The sequence below is a fragment of the Entelurus aequoreus genome, linkage group LG17, assembly GCF_033978785.1.
Source record: "Entelurus aequoreus isolate RoL-2023_Sb linkage group LG17, RoL_Eaeq_v1.1, whole genome shotgun sequence".
NCBI classification, from domain to species: domain Eukaryota; kingdom Metazoa; phylum Chordata; class Actinopteri; order Syngnathiformes; family Syngnathidae; genus Entelurus; species Entelurus aequoreus.
Window position 1 is genome coordinate 23,682,712 of NC_084747.1, and position 20,488 is coordinate 23,703,199.

The following is a 20,488-nucleotide window of genomic DNA, read 5'->3' on the forward strand; positions in this document are numbered from 1 at the left end:
AGACACACAGATGGTCATGGTGAATAAAGACACACAGATAGTCATGTGAATAAAGACACACATAGTCATGGTGAATAAAGACACAGATAGTCATCGTGAATAAAGACACACAGATAGTCATGGTGAATAAAGACACACAGATAGTCATGGGGAATAAAGACAGATAGTCATTGTGAATAAAGACACAGATAGTCATGGTGAATAAAGACACAATGATAGTCATCATGAATAAAGACACACAGTCCTCGTGAATAAAGACACACAGATAGTCATCGTGAATAAAGACACAAAGATAGTCATCATGAATAAAGATAAAGATAGTCATTGTGAATAAAGACACAAATAGTCATCGTGAATAAATACACACATAGTCATGGTGAATAAAGACAGATAGTCATGGTGAATAAAGATACAAAGATAGTCATCGTGAATAAAGACACACAGATAGTCATGGTGAATAAAAACACACAGATAGTCATCGTGAATAAAGACACAAAGATAGTCATCATGAATAAAGACACACAGTCATCGTGAATAAAGACACACAGATAGTCATGGTGAATAAAGACACACAGATAGTCATCGTGAATAAAGACACAAAGATAGTCATCATGAATAAAGACACACAGTCATTGTGAATAAAGACACACAGATAGTCATGGTGAATAAAGACACACAGATAGTCATGGTGAATAAAGACACACAGATAGTCATGGTGAATAAAGACACACAGATAGTCATGGTGAATAAAGACACACAGGTAGTCATGGTGAATAAAGACACACAGATAGTCATCGTGAATAAAGACACACATATAGTCATGGTGAATAAAGACACACAGATAGTCATGGTGAATAAAGACACACAGGTAGTCATGGTGAATAAAGACACAATGATAGTCATCATGAATAAAGACACACAGATAGTCATGTGAATAAAGACACACAGATAGTCATGGTGAATAAAGACACAGATAGTCATTGTGAATAAAGACACACAGAGAGTCATAGTGAATAAAGACACACAGAGAGTCATGGTGAATAAAGACAGATAGTCATCGTGAATAAAGACACAGATAGTCATCGTGAATAAAGACACACAGATAGTCATCATGAATAAAGACACCGATAGTTATGGTGAATAAAGACACAGATAGTCATGGTGAATAAAGACACACAGATAGTCATGGTGAATAAAGACACACAGATAGTCATGGTGAATAAAGACACACAGATAGTCATGGTGAATAAAGACACACAGAGAGTCATGGTGAATAAAGACAGATAGTCATCGTGAATAAAGACACAGATAGTCATCGTGAATAAAGACACACAGATAGTCATCATGAATAAAGACACCGATAGTTATGGTGAATAAAGACACAGATAGTCATGGTGAATAAAGACACACAGATAGTCATGGTGAATAAAGACACACAGGTAGTCATGGTGAATAAAGACACACAGATAGTCATGGTGAATAAAGACACACAGATAGTCATGGTGAATAAAGACACACAGAGAGTCATGGTGAATAAAGACAGATAGTCATCGTGAATAAAGACACAGATAGTCATCGTGAATAAAGACACACAGATAGTCATCATGAATAAAGACACCGATAGTTATGGTGAATAAAGACACAGATAGTCATGGTGAATAAAGACACACAGATGGTCATCGTGAATAAAGACACACAGATAGTCACGGTGAATAAAGACACACAGATAGTCAAGGTAAATAAAGACACACAGGTAGTCATGGTGAATAAAGACACACAGATAGTCATGGTGAATAAAGACACACAGATGGTCATCGTGAATAAAGACACACAGATGGTCATGGTGAATAAAGACACACAGATAGTCATGTGAATAAAGACACACATAGTCATGGTGAATAAAGACACAGATAGTCATCGTGAATAAAGACACACAGATAGTCATGGTGAATAAAGACACACAGATAGTCATGGGGAATAAAGACAGATAGTCATTGTGAATAAAGACACAGATAGTCATCGTGAATAAAGACACAGATAGTCATGGTGAATAAAGACACAATGATAGTCATCATGAATAAAGACACACAGTCCTCGTGAATAAAGACACACAGATAGTCATCGTGAATAAAGACACAAAGATAGTCATCATGAATAAAGATAAAGATAGTCATTGTGAATAAAGACACAAATAGTAATCGTGAATAAATACACACATAGTCATGGTGAATAAAGACAGATAGTCATGGTGAATAAAGATACAAAGATAGTCATCGTGAATAAAGACACACAGATAGTCATGGTGAATAAAAACACAGATAGTCATCGTGAATAAAGACACAAAGATAGTCATCATGAATAAAGACACACAGTCATGGTGAATAAAGACACACAGATAGTCATGGTGAATAAAGACACACAGATAGTCATCGTGAATAAAGACACACAGATAGTCATCGTGAATAAAGACACAGAGATGGTCATGGTGAATAAAGACACCGATAGTTATGGTGAATAAAGACACACAGATGGTCATGGTGAATAAAGACATCGATAGTCATCATGAATAAAGACACACAGATGGTCATGGTGAATAAAGACACACAGATAGTCATGGTGAATAAAGACACACAGATGGTCATGGTGAATAAAGACACACAGATAGTCATGGTGAATAAAGACACACAGATAGTCATGGTGAATAAAGACACACAGATAGTCATGGTGAATAAAGACACACAGATGGTCATGGTGAATAAAGACACACAGATAGTCATGGTGAATAAAGACACACAGATGGTCATGGTGAATAAAGACACACAGATAGTCATGGTGAATAAAGACACACAGATAGTCATGGTGAATAAAGACACACAGATAGTCATGGTGAATAAAGACACACAGATGGTCATGGTGAATAAAGACACACAGATAGTCATGGTGAATAAAGACACACAGATAGTCATCGTGAATAAAGACACACAGATAGTCATGGTGAATAAAGACAAAGATGGTCATGGTGAATAAAGACACAGATAGTCATGGTGAATAAAGACACAGATAGTCATGGTGAATAAAGACACAGATAGTCATGGTGAATAAAGACACACAGATAGTCATGGTGAATAAAGACACAGATAGTCATGGTGAATAAAGACACACAGATAGTCATGGTGAATAAAGACACACAGATAGTCATGGTGAATAAAGACACAGATAGTCATGGTGAATAAAGACACAGATAGTCATGGTGAATAAAGACACACAGATAGTCATGGTGAATAAAGACACAGATAGTCATGGTGAATAAAGACACAGATAGTCATGGTGAATAAAGACACAGATGGTCATGGTGAATAAAGACACACAGATAGTCATGGTGAATAAAGACACACAGATAGTCATGGTGAATAAAGACACAGATAGTCATGGTGAATAAAGACACACAGATAGTCATGGTGAATAAAGACACAGATAGTCATGGTGAATAAAGACACACAGAGATGATGCAATCATGTCAACACAAAGTCCAAATGCGTGGTCTGCTTTGAGCGTCCATCAAGAAGTAGCTCCGCCCCCTCAGGTGACAGGTGTGCTGGTGTGTTTCAGGCCCTACCAGTGCGGCCATTGCTCGCTCTCCTTCTCCCAGCCCTCAGAGTTGAGGAACCACGTGGTGACGCACTCCAGCGACCGGCCCTTTAAGTGCGGGTACTGCGGCCGCGCCTTCGCCGGCGCCACCACCCTCAACAACCACATCCGCACGCACACGGGAGAGAAGCCCTTCAAGTAAGTACCAGTGAGTACTCTTTGACACCTGTCAATCACTTCTCTCACTCAAGTCTAATCATGCGGACAATTTCATTAATAGTCATATCTTAGCAAAATGCCTGTTGAAAAGTCAGTGTTGAAAAGTCAGTGTTGAAAAGTCAGTGTTGAAAAGTCAGTGTTAAAAAGTCAGTGTCGAAAAGTCAGTGTTGAAAAGTCAGTGTTAAAAAGTCAATTGAAAAGTCAGTGTTAAAGAGTCAATGGTAAAAAGTCAGTGTTGAAAAGTCAATGTTGAAACGTCAGTGTTGAAAAGTCAGTGTTAAAAAGTCAGTTGAAAAGTCAGTGTTAAAGAGTCAATGGTAAAAAGTCAGTGTTGAAAAGTCAGTGTTGAAAAGTCAGTGTTGAAAAGTCAGTGTCAAAAAGTCAGTGTCGAAAAGTCAGTGTTGAAACGTCAGTGTTGAAAAGTCAGTGTTAAAAAGTCAGTTGAAACGTCAGTGTTAAAGAGTCAATGGTAAAAAGTCAGTGTTGAAAAGTCAGTGTTGAAACGTCAGTGTTAAAAAGTCAGTGTCAAAAAGTCAGTATTGAAAAGTCAGTGTTAAAAAGTCAGTGTTGAAAAGTCAGTGTCGAAACGTCAGTGTTAAAAAGTCAGTGTTGAAAAGTCAGTGTCGAAAAGTCAGTGTTGAAATGTCAGTGTTAAAAAGTCAGTGTTGAAAAGTCAGTGTCGAAAAGTCAGTGTTGAAAAGTCAGTGTTAAAAAGTCAGTGTTGAAAAGTCAGTGTCGAAAAGTCAGTGTTGAAAAGTCAGTGTTAAAAAGTCAGTGTTGAAAAGTCAGTGTCGAAAAGTCAGTGTTGAAAAGTCAGTGTTAAAAAGTCAGTGTCGAAAAGTCAGTGTTAAAAAGTCAGTGTTGAAAAGTCAGTGTCGAAAAGTCAGTGTTGAAAAGTCAGTGTCGAAAAGTCAGTTGAAACGTCAGTGTTAAAGAGTCAATGGTAAAAAGTCAGTGTTGAAAAGTCAGTGTTGAAAAGTCAGTGTCGAAAAGTCAGTGTCGAAAAGTCAGTGTTGAAAAGTCAGTGTCGAAAAGTCAGTTGAAACGTCAGTGTTAAAGAGTCAATGGTAAAAAGTCAGTGTCGAAAAGTCAGTGTTGAAAAGTCAGTGTCGAAAAGTCAGTGTTGAAACGTCAGTGTTGAAAAGTCAGTGTTAAAAAGTCAGTTGAAACGTCAGTGTTAAAGAGTCAATGGTAAAAAGTCAGTGTTGAAAAGTCAGTGTTGAAACGTCAGTGTTAAAAAGTCAGTGTCAAAAAGTCAGTATTGAAAAGTCAGTGTTAAAAAGTCAGTGTTGAAAAGTCAGTGTCGAAACGTCAGTGTTAAAAAGTCAGTGTTGAAAAGTCAGTGTCGAAAAGTCAGTGTTGAAAAGTCAGTGTTGAAAAGTCAGTGTTGAAATGTCAGTGTTGAAAAGTCAGTGTTAAAAAGTCAGTGTTGAAAAGTCAGTGTCGAAAAGTCAGTGTTGAAAAGTCAGTGTTAAAAAGTCAGTGTCGAAAAGTCAGTGTTAAAAAGTCAGTGTTGAAAAGTCAGTGTTGAAAAGTCAGTGTTGAAACGTCAGTGTTAAAAAGTCAGTGTCAAAAAGTCAGTATTGAAAAGTCAGTGTTAAAAAGTCAGTGTTGAAAAGTCAGTGTCGAAACGTCAGTGTTAAAAAGTCAGTGTTGAAAAGTCAGTGTTGAAATGTCAGTGTTGAAAAGTCAGTGTTAAAAAGTCAGTGTTGAAAAGTCAGTGTTGAAATGTCAGTGTTGAAAAGTCAGTGTTGAAAAGTCAGTGTTGAAATGTCAGTGTTGAAAAGTCAGTGTTAAAAAGTCAGTGTTGAAAAGTCAGTGTTAAAAAGTCAGTGTTGAAAAGTCAGTGTTGAAATGTCAGTGTTGAAAAGTCAGTGTTAAAAAGTCAGTGTTGAAAAGTCAGTGTCGAAAAGTCAGTGTTGAAAAGTCAGTGTTAAAAAGTCAGTGTCGAAAAGTCAGTGTTAAAAAGTCAGTGTTGAAAAGTCAGTGTCGAAAAGTCAGTGTTGAAAAGTCAGTGTCGAAAAGTCAGTGTTAAAAAGTCAGTGTTGAAATGTCAGTGTTGAAAAGTCAGTGTTAAAGAGTCAATGGTAAAAAGTCAGTGTTGAAAAGTCAGTGTTAAAAAGTCAGTGTTGAAATGTCAGTGTTGAAAAGTCAGTGTTAAAAAGTCAGTGTTGAAAAGTCAGTGTTAAAAAGTCAGTGTTGAAAAGTCAGTGTTGAAATGTCAGTGTTGAAAAGTCAGTGTTAAAAAGTCAGTGTTGAAAAGTCAGTGTCGAAAAGTCAGTGTTGAAAAGTCAGTGTTAAAAAGTCAGTGTCGAAAAGTCAGTGTTAAAAAGTCAGTGTTGAAAAGTCAGTGTCGAAAAGTCAGTGTTGAAAAGTCAGTGTCGAAAAGTCAGTGTTAAAAAGTCAGTGTTGAAATGTCAGTGTTGAAAAGTCAGTGTTAAAGAGTCAATGGTAAAAAGTCAGTGTTGAAAAGTCAGTGTTGAAAAGTCAGTGTTGAAATGTCAGTGTTGAAAAGGTGTGTGTGTGTGTGTGTGTGTGTGTGTGTGTGTGTGTGTGTGTGTGTGTGTGTGTCAGGTGCGAGCGGTGTGATCGCAGCTTCACGCAGGCCACGCAGCTCAGCCGCCACCAGCGACTTCCAAACGAGTGCAAGCCGTCAAGCGAAGGCGGCGAGTCCATCGAGGTGGACTAGAAGTCAAAGATGGCGGCCGTTTGACAAACACGAGAGCTTCCTTTTTCTTCCTTGATTCTCCTCGGCGCCATCTTTGCTTTTCTATCCCGCCCGGTGCTTCCTGACCAACGGACCAAAGTTGTGCCAAAGTCTGAGGGAGAAGCCAAACCTTTCTGCTTCATCGCCGCCCTCTTGTGGCGGCCAAAAGAAACTGGCAAAGTGAGGCCTCCTCTCAAACCAAAGATTGTTTGAACGCTGCAGCTTTTACCTCCAAAGAAAACTCTCAATACCAAAAAGCGCTGGAGGCGGAGACCAAAGCAAACACGCCCATGCAGGGGGCGGAGCTTGATTGACCAAATGAATATTGATGTTGTTGCACTTTGGCGTCACCCACACCACAACAAGCACACACCAAAGTTGACGTTTTTGTGCCTGGACATTAAAAAAAAAGCTTTAATGACGCAAAAAAAATAAGTCACTTTTAGCTTGAAGTCATGGTAACGTGTTTGTGTTGACGTTTTTACCCACTTCCTGTTTACTTGACGGGACGTTGATGCTCACGTTTGCATGAGTTGACAATAAAACGTGAAGAAAAGCTGACATTTTATTAGAAAACACACAAGAATGATAATTGTTATTATGACTGGTGTGATGCATACCAGGATAAAGAAATAAATAAATATCAAGAGTCTAAGAAAGATGGTGGTTTTGTCTCAGCCTCATGTAGCTAACATAGTTGCTAAAGTGCTAACAAACATGTCTGTTCACGTCCTAACCTGATTGGCCGTCAGGTGGTGTCCATCATGGCGTCCTGGATCTGGTGGTTGAGCTGGGTGATGATGAGGTCGTCGTGCGTGTACACACCCTATAACCTGATTGGCCGTCAGGTGGTGTCCATCATGGCGTCCTGGATCTGGTGGTTGAGCTGGGTGATGATGAGGTCATCGTGCGTGTACACACCCTATAACCTGATTGGCCGTCAGGTGGTGTCCATCATGGCGTCCTGGATCTGGTGGTTGAGCTGGGTGATGATGAGGTCATCGTGCGTGTACACACCCTATAACCTGATTGGCCGTCAGGTGGTGTCCATCATGGCGTCCTGGATCTGGTGGTTGAGCTGGGTGATGATGCGGTCGTCGTGCGTGTACACACCCTATAACCTGATTGGCCGTCAGGTGGTGTCCATCATGGCGTCCTGGATCTGGTGGTTGAGCTGGGTGATGATGCGGTCATCGTGCGTGTACACACCCTATAACCTGATTGGCCGTCAGGTGGTGTCCATCATGGCGTCCTGGATCTGGTGGTTGAGCTGGGCGATAATGAGGTCATCGTGCGTGTACACACCCTATAACCTGATTGGCCGTCAGGTGGTGTCCTTCATGGCGTCCTGGATCTGGTGGTTGAGCTGGGCGATAATGAGGTCATCGTGCGTGTACACACCCTATAACCTGATTGGCCGTCAGGTGGTGTCCATCATGGCGTCCTGGATCTGGTGGTTGAGCTGGGTGATGATGCGGTCGTCGTGCGTGTACACACCCTATAACCTGATTGGCCGTCAGGTGGTGTCCATCATGGCGTCCTGGATCTGGTGGTTGAGCTGGGTGATGATGAGGTCATCATGCGTGTACACACCCTATAACCTGATTGGCCGTCAGGTGGTGTCCATCATGGCGTCCTGGATCTGGTGGTTGAGCTGGGTGATGATGAGGTCATCGTGCGTGTACACACCCTATAACCTGATTGGCCGTCAGGTGGTGTCCATCATGGCGTCCTGGATCTGGTGGTTGAGCTGGGCGATAATGAGGTCATCGTGCGTGTACACACCCTATAACCTGATTGGCCGTCAGGTGGTGTCCATCATGGCGTCCTGGATCTGGTGGTTGAGCTGGGTGATGATGCGGTCGTCGTGCGTGTACACACCCTATAACCTGATTGGCCGTCAGGTGGTGTCCATCATGGCGTCCTGGATCTGGTGGTTGAGCTGGGTGATGATGAGGTCGTCATGCGTGTACACACCCTATAACCTGATTGGCCGTCAGGTGGTGTCCATCATGGCGTCCTGGATCTGGTGGTTGAGCTGGGTGATGATGAGGTCATCGTGCGTGTACACACCCTATAACCTGATTGGCCGTCAGGTGGTGTCCATCATGGCGTCCTGGATCTGGTGGTTGAGCTGGGCGATAATGAGGTCATCGTGCGTGTACACACCCTATAACCTGATTGGCCGTCAGGTGGTGTCCATCATGGCGTCCTGGATCTGGTGGTTGAGCTGGGTGATGATGCGGTCGTCGTGCGTGTACACACCCTATAACCTGATTGGCCGTCAGGTGGTGTCCATCATGGCGTCCTGGATCTGGTGGTTGAGCTGGGCGATAATGAGGTCATCGTGCGTGTACACACCCTATAACCTGATTGGCCGTCAGGTGGTGTCCATCATGGCGTCCTGGATCTGGTGGTTGAGCTGGGTGATGATGAGGTCATCGTGCGTGTACACACCCTATAACCTGATTGGCCGTCAGGTGGTGTCCATCATGGCGTCCTGGATCTGGTGGTTGAGCTGGGTGATGATGAGGTCATCATGCGTGTACACACCCTATAACCTGATTGGCCGTCAGGTGGTGTCCATCATGGCGTCCTGGATCTGGTGGTTGAGCTGGGTGATGATGAGGTCATCGTGCGTGTACACACCCTATAACCTGATTGGCCGTCAGGTGGTGTCCATCATGGCGTCCTGGATCTGGTGGTTGAGCTGGGTGATGATGCGGTCGTCGTGCGTGTACACACCCGTCCTCAGCAGCGTGTCTCGTTCCTCCAGCAGGCGTCTCAGGTGCTCGTCGGCGCTCTGGCTCAGCTTGGGGGCGGGTCCGGTCACGGAAGGGGCGGGGTCTAAGCCGTCCCCCTGTTGCTTGAACCTGTGGAGGTGGAAAAGTCCGGGGGTGAGGTGAGCGAGCTAAGATGCTAAAGCTAGCACTCACCTGTTGACTTGGTTCCTGATGTCCCCCAGTTCCTGTCTGTCCTGTCGGACCGCCTCCTTCTCCTCTGTTGCTAGCAAACGCAGCGTCATGCCGTCCAGCTCCGCCTGACGCTTCTGCAGACGCGTCATGGCGTTCTCCTGCTCCCGCTGCACACACACACAGTGGGCGGGGCTTCCTGTTAGGCCCGTGATTGATGTTTTTTTTACTTTGACAGAAAAGTAAGTCATATTTCTGTCAGTCACACCAAACATCAACGAGTGTCCATCAACACTTGTTCAGGGCCAGGACGGCAAAGTGCACGTGGACAACAGCCGGGATTCACGTGCACACTCACACAGATCCCGTGCACACTCACACAGATCCCGTGCACACTCACACAGATCCCGTGCACACTCACACAGATCCCGTGCACACTCACACTCACACTGATCAGCCAGCACCATGTGGCTCATTGCTGCTGCAACAACACTGATGTCATGTGATGACCTCACACTATACAGTGTGTGCTACCAAGTATGATGTTATGTGACGACCTCACACTATACAGTGTGTGCTACCAAGTATGATGTCATGTGATGACCTCACACTATACAGTGTGTGCTACCAAGTATGATGTCATGTGACGACCTCACACTATACAGTGTGTGCTACCAAGTATGATGTCATGTGATGACCTCACACTATACAGTGTGTGCTACCAAGTATGATGTCATGTGATGACCTCACACTATACAGTGTGTGCTACCAAGTATGATGTCATGTGACGACCTCACACTATACAGTGTGTGCTACCAAGTATGATGTCATGTGATGACCTCACACTATACAGTGTGTGCTACCAAGTATGATGTTATGTGACGACCTCACACTATACAGTGTGTGCTACCAAGTATGATGTCATGTGATGACCTCACACTATACAGTGTGTGCTACCAAGTATGATGTCATGTGACGACCTCACACTATACAGTGTGTGCTACCAAGTATGATGTCATGTGATGACCTCACACTATACAGTGTGTGCTACCAAGTATGATGTCATGTGATGACCTCACACTATACAGTGTGTGCTACCAAGTATGATGTCATGTGATGACCTCACACTATACAGTGTGTGCTACCAAGTATGATGTCATGTGACCACCTCACACTATACAGTGTGTGCTACCAAGTATGATGTCATGTGACCACCTCACACTATACAGTGTGTGCTACCAAGTATGATGTCATGTGACGACCTCACACTATACAGTGTGTGCTACCAAGTATGATGTTATGTGACGACCTCACACTATACAGTGTGTGCTACCAAGTATGATGTCATGTGACAACCTCACACTATACAGTGTGTGCTACCAAGTATGATGTCATGTGACCACCTCACACTATACAGTGTGTGCTACCAAGTATGATGTCATGTGACGACCTCACACTATACAGTGTGTGCTACCAAGTATGATGTCATGTGACGACCTCACACTATACAGTGTGTGCTACCAAGTATGATGTCATGTGACGACCTCACACTATACAGTGTGTGCTACCAAGTATGATGTCATGTGACGACCTCACACTATACAGTGTGTGCTACCAAGTATGATGTCATGTGACGACCTCACACTATACAGTGTGTGCTACCAAGTATGATGTCATGTGACGACCTCACACTATACAGTGTGTGCTGCCAAGTATGATGTCATGTGACGACCTCACACTATACAGTGTGTGCTGCCAAGTATGATGTCATGTGACGACCTCACACTATACAGTGTGTGCTACCAAGTATGATGTCATGTGACCACCTCACACTATACAGTGTGTGCTACCAAGTATGATGTCATGTGACCACCTCACACTATACAGTGTGTGCTACCAAGTATGATGTCATGTGACGACCTCACACTATACAGTGTGTGCTACCAAGTATGATGTCATGTGACGACCTCACACTATACAGTGTGTGCTACCAAGTATGATGTCATGTGACGACCTCACACTATACAGTGTGTGCTACCAAGTATGATGTCATGTGACGACCTCACACTATACAGTGTGTGCTACCAAGTATGATGTCATGTGATGACATCATACTTGGTAGCACACACTGTATAGTGTGAGGTCATCACATATAAGAATAAGAAGGTCAACCAATAAGAATTTGGCGGGGGCGGGTCATGGCAGAAATGCATTGTGGGTCATGGAATGCTAACTGCTATATGCTAAATGCTACTGCCGGAGCTATTAAAATGGATCACATCAACATTGGCAGTAACTTATAAAAACTGAGAAGGACTAAACTAAAATGGCAGGCAAAAGGAAATGATATACTGCAGGTTACAAGATGGATGTAGTGAAATATGCAGCAGAAAACGGTGATGGAGCAGCAGAAAGAAGGACATACCAGGAGCCACACCGGGGAGGAAGATTTCATGGGATTTAGCGATTAGGAGTGACAGATAGTTTGGTAAAGGTATAGCATGTTCTATATGTTATAGTTATTTGAATGACTCTTACCATAATATGTGAGGTTAACATAGCAGTTGGTTATTTATGCCTCATATAACGTACACTTATTCAGCCTGTTGTTCACTATTCTTTAGACATTTTAAATTGCCTTTCAAATGTCTATTCTTGCTGTTGGCTTTTAGCAAATACATTTACCCAAAACTGCCACTTATACTCCAGTGCCACTTATATATGTTTTTGTCCTTCTTTATTATGCATTTTTGGCTGGTGCGACTTATACTCCGGAGCGACTTATGCTCCGAAAAATACGGTACCTAACCCTGACCGTACCATAACATACACCTGACCGTACCATAACATACACCTGACCGTACCATAACATACACCTGACCATACCATAACATACACCTGACCGTACCATAACATACACCTGACCATACCATAACATACACCTGACCGTACCATAACATACACCTGACCATACCATAACATACACCTGACCGTACCATAACATACACCTGACCATACCTTACCATACACCTGACCGTACCATAACATACACCTGACCATACCATAACATACACCTGACCATACCATAACATACACCTGACCGTACCATAACATACACCTGACCATACCATAACATACACCTGACCGTACCATAACATACACCTGACCGTACCATAATACACACCTGACCATACCATAACATACACCTGACCGTACCATAACATATACCTGACCGTACCATAACATACACCTGACCGTACCATAACATACACCTGACCGTACCATAACATACACCTGACCATACCATAATATAGGCCTGACCATACCATAACATACACCTGACCGTACCATAACATACACCTGACCATACCATAACATACACCTGACCGTACCATAACATACACCTGACCATACCATAATATAGGCCTGACCATACCATAACATACACCTGACCGTACCATAACATACACCTGACCATACCATAACATACACCTGACCATACCATAACATACACCTGACCGTACCATAACATACACCTGACCATACCATAACATACACCTGACCGTACCATAACATATACCTGACCGTACCATAACATACACCTGACCGTACCATAACATACACCTGACTATACCATAACATACACCTGACCGTACCATAACATATACCTGACCGTACCATAACATACACCCGACCGTACCATAACATACACCTGACCGTAGCATAACATACACCTGACCATACCATACCATACACCTGACCATACCATAACATATACCTGACCGTACCATAACATACACCTGACCATACCATACCATACACCTGACCATACCCCAGATCACACCTCACTCCTACCCACTTCTCTCAGACGATCATGGAGGTGTGGAGGTCCTGGGCTGGTGTGATAACACATGGTTTGCGGTTGTGAGGCCAGTTGGATGTACTGCCAAATTGTCTGAAACGCATTCAGAGACATCTTATGGTAGAGAAATGAACATTAAATTCACGGGCAACAGCTCTGGTGGAAATTCCTTCAGTCTGCGTGTCAACCGCACACTCCCTCAAAACTTGTAATACAACTGCACATTTCAGAGTGGCCTTTTATTGTGGCAGCCTAATCCTGCTGCTTAATCAGCATCTTGATATGCCACACCTGGGAGGTGGGAGGGATTATCTTGGCTAAGAAGAAATGCTCACTAACACAGATTTGTGAACAATATTTGAGAAGAAAAGGTCTTTGGTGTATCTAGTACAAGTTTTAGAGTTCAACTCATGAAAAATGGGAGAGTTTTAGTTGAATCTTAGTAATATACATGAATAGATGGTTACACACCTAGTAGCAAAGTAATACTGCATAGCGAGGACAAAGAAGGTAAGTCAAGTTGTACATAGAAGTAGTGAGTAGTAGTATTAGAGTAAGTACCTCTTTAAAGCGTGCAAGTTCTTTGAGGGCGCGGCCCCACTGCTGCTTGTAGTGAAGTTTGGACTTGGTGGTGGACTCCAACTTCCTCTCCAACTCCACCTTCAACAACATGGTGACACTGTGATATGTTGCTTCTGCAAGAAGGTGTACTTTGGTACAACATGGTGACATTGTGATATGTTGCTTCTGCAAGAAGGTGTACTTTGGTACAACATGGTGACACTGTGATATGTTGCTTCTGCAAGAAGGTGTACTTTGGTACAACATGGTGACACTGTGATATGTTGCTTCTGCAAGAAGGTGTACTTTGGTACAACATGGTGACATTGTGATATGTTGCTTCTGCAAGAAGGTGTACTTTGGTACAACATGGTGACACTGTGATATGTTGCTTCTGCAAGAAGGTGTACTTTGGTACAACATGGTGACATTGATATGTTGCTTCTGCAAGAAGGTGTACTTTGGTACAACATGGTGACACTGTGATATGTTGCTTCTGCAAGAAGGTGTACTTTGGTACAACATGGTGACACTGTGATATGTTGCTTCTGCAAGAAGGTGTACTTTGGTACAACATGGTGACACAGTGATATGTTGCTTCTGCAAGAAGGTGTACTTTGGTACAACATGGTGACATTGTGATATGTTGCTTCTGCAAGAAGGTGTACTTTGGTACAACATGGTGACACTGTGATATGTTGCTTCTGCAAGAAGGTGTACTTTGGTACAACATGGTGACACTGTGATATGTTGCTTCTGCAAGAAGGTGTACTTTGGTACAACATGGTGACACTGTGATATGTTGCTTCTGCAAGAAGGTGTACTTTGGTACAACATGGTGACACTGTGATATGTTGCTTCTGCAAGAAGGTGTACTTTGGTACAACATGGTGACACTGTGATATGTTGCTTCTGCAAGAAGGTGTACTTTGGTACAACATGGTGACACTGTGATATGTTGCTTCTGCAAGAAGGTGTACTTTGGTACAACATGGTGACACTGTGATATGTTGCTTCTGCAAGAAGGTGTACTTTGGTACAACATGGTGACATTGTGATATGTTGCTTCTGCAAGAAGGTGTACTTTGGTACAACATGGTGACATTGATATGTTGCTTCTGCAAGAAGGTGTACTTTGGTACAACATGGTGACACTGTGATATGTTGCTTCTGCAAGAAGGTGTACTTTGGTACAACATGGTGACACTGTGATATGTTGCTTCTGCAAGAAGGTGTACTTTGGTACAACATGGTGACACTGTGATATGTTGCTTCTGCAAGAAGGTGTACTTTGGTACAACATGGTGACACTGTGATATGTTGCTTCTGCAAGAAGGTGTACTTTGGTACAACATGGTGACATTGTGATATGTTGCTTCTGCAAGAAGGTGTACTTTGGTACAACATGGTGACATTGTGATATGTTGCTTCTGCAAGAAGGTGTACTTTGGTACAACATGGTGACACTGTGATATGTTGCTTCTGCAAGAAGGTGTACTTTGGTACAACATGGTGACATTGTGATATGTTGCTTCTGCAAGAAGGTGTACTTTGGTACAACATGGTGACATTGTGATATGTTGCTTCTGCAAGAAGGTGTACTTTGGTACAACATGGTGACACTGTGATATGTTGCTTCTGCAAGAAGGTGTACTTTGGTACAACATGGTGACATTGTGATATGTTGCTTCTGCAAGAAGGTGTACTTTGGTACAACATGGTGACACTGTGATATGTTGCTTCTGCAAGAAGGTGTACTTTGGTACAACATGGTGACATTGTGATATGTTGCTTCTGCAAGAAGGTGTACTTTGGTACAACATGGTAACACTGTGATATGTTGCTTCTGCAAGAAGGTGTACTTTGGTACAACATGGTGACACTGTGATATGTTGCTTCTGCAAGAAGGTGTACTTTGGTACAACATGGTGACACTGTGATATGTTGCTTCTGCAAGAAGGTGTACTTTGGTACAACATGGTGACACTGTGATATGTTGCTTCTGCAAGAAGGTGTACTTTGGTACAACATGGTGACACTGTGATATGTTGCTTCTGCAAGAAGGTGTACTTTGGTACAACATGGTGACACTGTGATATGTTGCTTCTGCAAGAAGGTGTACTTTGGTACAACATGGTGACACTGTGATATGTTGCTTCTGCAAGAAGGTGTACTTTGGTACAACATGGTGACATTGTGATATGTTGCTTCTGCAAGAAGGTGTACTTTGGTACAACATGGTGACACTGTGATATGTTGCTTCTGCAAGAAGGTGTACTTTGGTACAACATGGTGACACTGTGATATGTTGCTTCTGCAAGAAGGTGTACTTTGGTACAACATGGTGACACTGTGATATGTTGCTTCTGCAAGAAGGTGTACTTTGGTACAACATGGTAACACTGTGATATGTTGCTTCTGCAAGAAGGTGTACTTTGGTACAACATGGTGACACTGTGATATGTTGCTTCTGCAAGAAGGTGTACTTTGGTACAACATGGTGACACTGTGATATGTTGCTTCTGCAAGAAGGTGTACTTTGGTACAACATGGTGACACTGTGATATGTTGCTTCTGCAAGAAGGTGTACTTCCGTACTTTACCTTCTCCAGAGTCAGGATGTTGATCTCAGACTGCAGACGTACTTCGGGTCGGACGTTTTGTTGTTCTTTGTACTTTTGGAACTCTTTCTCCTGAAGTCTGATGCGGTTCTCTGCGTCTGACAACTGCCACACACTGGTGTTCACTACTTCATCTGGCGGACATGTTGGAGGCGTGGCCTACCTGCCTGAGGAGCCGTGCTCGCTCGTCCTCCATCAGTCGCACTTTGTCTTTCTCCAGCGCCACCCGGTGGTCGCACTCCAGCTGCAACCTCCTGCTCTTCTCATCAAACTCCTGCTGGCTCAGCTTGTGCTCGGCCAGAAGGTCTCGCTGCATCCTTTGGGTCTGACACAACATCACTCAACCGTTAATACAAGGACTAGTATTAGTAGACTGAGTAGTAGTACTTGCACGAGGAGTAGTAGAAGAGAAGGTTGCGGGAGCAGAGTGTTTGGCGGAAGTGGACCAAGGATCATGGCTGACACTAGCTAGCTGCTAAGCTAACGAAGCTAGCGCGGAGAAAGAAGGAATCTACTCCCCACACATCGCAACCACTTCCCGGAAGACAGCAGGAACTTCACTCGGTGACAGAAAATACCGTGAGTATGGCTTCCTGCGCTTCGTGCACCATACTCATGGATAGGCTGGCTCTGCTAGAGGGCCGTGTCCACCAGTTAGAGCAGAGTAATCTCGTAACTTTAGATGTTGCGGACACATCTGCTAGCGTTAGCTGTAGCGAGCTAACTAGCCCAGTTTATAGCAGTCCTAAACGGCCTATAAACTACGGTGAACCGGTTGAGACGCATAATAGATTTAGCCCTTTACACCTTAGTCATAGGGGACTCCATCACCCGAAACATAAAGCTTAGCAAACCAGCCACAATTAAGTGTATTCCCGGGGCCAGAACACCTGACATTGAAGCTAATCTTAGGGAGCTAACTCGCAACAGGCCTAGTAAACACGTACGACAGGCTAATCGCACCACTAGTTATGCGAACATAGTTGTATACGTTGACTCCAATGACACTAGGATGAGACAGTCAGATTACTAAGAGAAACACAGCCAGGGCCGGGGACGGCGTGGCGAAGTTGGGAGAGTGGCCGTGCCAGCAATCTGAGGGTTACTGGTTCAATCCCCACCTTCTACCATCCTAGTCACGTCCGTTGTGTCCTTGAGCAAGACACTTCACCCTTGCTCCTGATGGGTTATGGTTAGCGCCTTGCATGGCAGCTCCCGCCATCAGTGTGTGAATGGATGAATGTGGAAATAGTGTCAAAGCGCTTTGAGTTCCTTAAAAAAAAAGGTAGAAAAGCGCTATACAAGTACAACCCATTTACCATTACATTTTGTGATCTCGCTAGAAAGATGTCCAGGCATCGAGTAATTGTCTCTGGCCCCCTGCCTGCGAGAGGCAATGATGAGAGATATAGCAGATTAGTCTCGCTTAACAAGTAGCTGGCTAGCTTCTGTAGACAACAGGGACTAACGTTTATTGATAATTGGCCCTCTTTCTGGGGCAAACCAGGCTTGCTGATGAGAGACGGCCTTCACCCTAACCAGGAAGGCGCCATCATCCTGACTAGCAACATAGATTTCTGTTTGAGTCACACTTGACTAACTACACTAGAACAAGCCCGGTCACAGGCAATTACAGAGTCTGTTATTCCGGTTGAGGAGTCAGTTAAGCTAGAACTAGCCCGCGCCAGGCTGGATAATCCCTGCACACATAGCAATTATCTTAGAATAATACACAACTCACATGTTTTTTCTGTAGTGACTGTGTCAGAGGTAGACATGCATTCTACTGAGGTGGCAAATTATGATGCGTTCAGTTTATCGCAGCATCAAGCAAACAATCTGAAAATTCCCGTCATATCAATTCCTAGATATGGTCGAAATTATTTAAAGTGCACTACGCATAATAAACGCAACGTTATTAATATTGCTACTATGGATACTTTCAACAAAAACTCCTCAAAACAGCCCACTACCTATAATATGGTCTTTTTAAACATAAGATCATTGTCTTCCAAAACGTTATTAGTTAATGAGGTCATTAGAGACAACAATCTTAACGTCGTTGGTCTCGCCGAGACCTTGCTCAAACCAGACGATTTTTTTGCGCTGAATGAGGCATCTCCTCCTAACTATATGAATGCACATATTGCCCGTCCCCTTAAAAGGGGTGGGTGGGTCGCACTAATATACAATTAAAATTTTAACTTTACCCCTAACCTAATTAATAAATATAAATTATTTGAGGTGCTTACTATGAGGTCTGTCACACCGCTGCCTCTCTACCTGGCTGTTATCTACCGCCCCCCAGGGCCCTATTCGGACTTTATCAGTGAATTCTCAGAGTTCGTTGCTGATCTAGTGACGCACGCCGACAATATAATCATAATGGGGGACCTTAATATCCATATGAATACCCCATCGGACCCTCTGTGCATGGCGCTCCAGACTATAATTGATAGCTGTGGTCTTACACAAATAATAAATGAACCCACGCATCGCAACGGTAATACGATAGATCTAGTGCTTGTCAGGGGCGTCACCACTTCCAAAGTTATGATACTCCCGTGTACTAAAGTAATGTCCGATCATTACCTTAAAAATTCGAAGTTCTGACTCATTGTCAACAAGCTAATAATAATAATAATAATAACAACTGCTATAGCAGCCGCAACATTAATGCTGTCACAACGATGACTGTTGCTGGCCTACTGCCTTCGGTAATGGCACCATTCCCAAATTATGTGGGCTCTATTGATAACCTCACTAACAACTTTAACGACGCCCTGCGCAAAACCATTGATAGTATAGCGCCACTAAAGCTAAAAAGGGCCCTTAAAAGGCGTACCCCATGGTTTACAGAAGAAACTAGAGCTCATAAATTATCATGTAGAAAGCTGGAACGCAAATGGCGCGCGACTAAACTTCAGGTTTTCCATCAAGCATGGAGTGATAGTTTAATAACTTATAAACACATGCTTACCTTAGCTAAAGCTAAATAAATTTAGGATCATCAAAAATGATCCTAAATTTTTGTTCAGTACAGTAGCATCACTAACCCAACAAGGGACTCCTCCCAGTAGCTCCACCCACTCGGCAGATGACTTTATGAATTTCTTTAATAAGAAAATTGAAGTCATTAGAAAGGAGGTTAAAGCTACAACTGGGTTATATTAACACAGATACGACTGTATATACGACGAATATTGCCCTCCAAAATAGTCTCTCTTTTTGATGAAATAACATTAGAGGAATTATTACGGCGTGTAAGTGGGATAAAACAAACAACATGTTTACTTGACCCACTTCCTGGGAAACTTATCAAGGAGCTTTTTGTATTATTAGGACCATCCATCCATCCATCCATCCATCTTCTTCCGCTTATCCGAGGTCGGGTTGCGGGGACAGCAGCCTAAGCAGTGAAGCCCAGACTTCTTTCTCCCCAGCCACTTCGTCCAGCTCCTCCCGGGGGATCCCGAGGCGTTACCAGGCCAGCCGGGAGAGATAGTCTTCCCAACGTGTCCTGGGTCTTCCCCGTGGCCTCCTAGCGGTCGGACGTGCCCGAAACACCTCCCTAGGGAGGCGTTCAGGTGCCATCCTGACCAGATGCCCGAACCACCTCATCTGGCTCCTCTTCATGTGGAGGAGCAGCGGCTTTACTTTGAGCTCCTCCCTGATGACAGAGCTTCTCACCCTATCTCTAAGGGAGAGCCCCGTCACCCGGCGTAGGAAACTCATTTCGGCCGCTTGTACCTGTGATCTTGTCCTTTCGGTCATGACCCAAAGCTCATGACCATAGGTCTGATGGTGGTCCAGAATCGCTTCGAAGCCGTCCGGAAGTCGTTTTCCATGGCTTCCCCGAACTCCTCCCATGTCAGAGTTTTTGCCTCCGCGACCGCTGAAGCCGCACACCGCTTGGCCTGTCGGTACCTGTCTGCTGCCTCCGGAGTCCTATGAGCCAAAAGAGCCCGATAGGACTCTTTCTTCAGCTTGACGGCATCCCTTACCGCCGGTGTCCACC

General features: G+C 43.6%; 2 protein-coding genes across 8 annotated transcripts in view; one reads left to right on the forward strand and one right to left on the reverse strand.

Moving 5' to 3' along the window:
* The window catches only part of LOC133632718 (putative histone-lysine N-methyltransferase PRDM6), a 98,603-nt gene extending 91,440 nt beyond the window's left edge, over positions 1-7,163 (forward strand). For 4 of the 5 annotated variants that reach the window (XM_062025327.1, XM_062025328.1, XM_062025330.1 and 1 more), the window contains 2 exons: positions 3,610-3,786; positions 6,382-7,163. In XM_062025327.1, the coding sequence (XP_061881311.1) occupies positions 3,610-3,786; positions 6,382-6,496 (292 nt within the window). In that variant the 3' untranslated portion in view covers positions 6,497-7,163. Of the gene's footprint in view, positions 1-3,609; positions 3,797-6,381 lie in introns of all 5 variants that reach the window. The other variant, XM_062025329.1, reaches the window with a different exon arrangement.
* LOC133632717 (centrosomal protein of 120 kDa-like) overlaps positions 6,969-20,488 on the reverse strand; it is a 52,030-nt gene continuing 38,510 nt past the window's right edge. The window contains exons 16-22 of one of the 3 annotated variants that reach the window (XR_009821694.1): positions 16,634-16,795; positions 16,453-16,575; positions 13,850-13,948; positions 13,286-13,381; positions 9,451-9,596; positions 8,500-9,387; positions 6,970-8,307 (exon numbers count right to left, since the gene is read on the reverse strand). Coding sequence is in view for 2 of the 3 variants with exons in the window: in XM_062025325.1 (XP_061881309.1) it covers positions 9,183-9,387; positions 9,451-9,596; positions 13,286-13,381; positions 13,850-13,948; positions 16,453-16,575; positions 16,634-16,795 (831 nt within the window). In the remaining variant the exon portion in view is untranslated. Of the gene's footprint in view, positions 9,388-9,450; positions 9,597-13,285; positions 13,382-13,849; positions 13,949-16,452; positions 16,576-16,633; positions 16,796-20,488 lie in introns of all 3 variants that reach the window. The other 2 variants (XM_062025325.1, XM_062025326.1) reach the window with 2 other exon arrangements.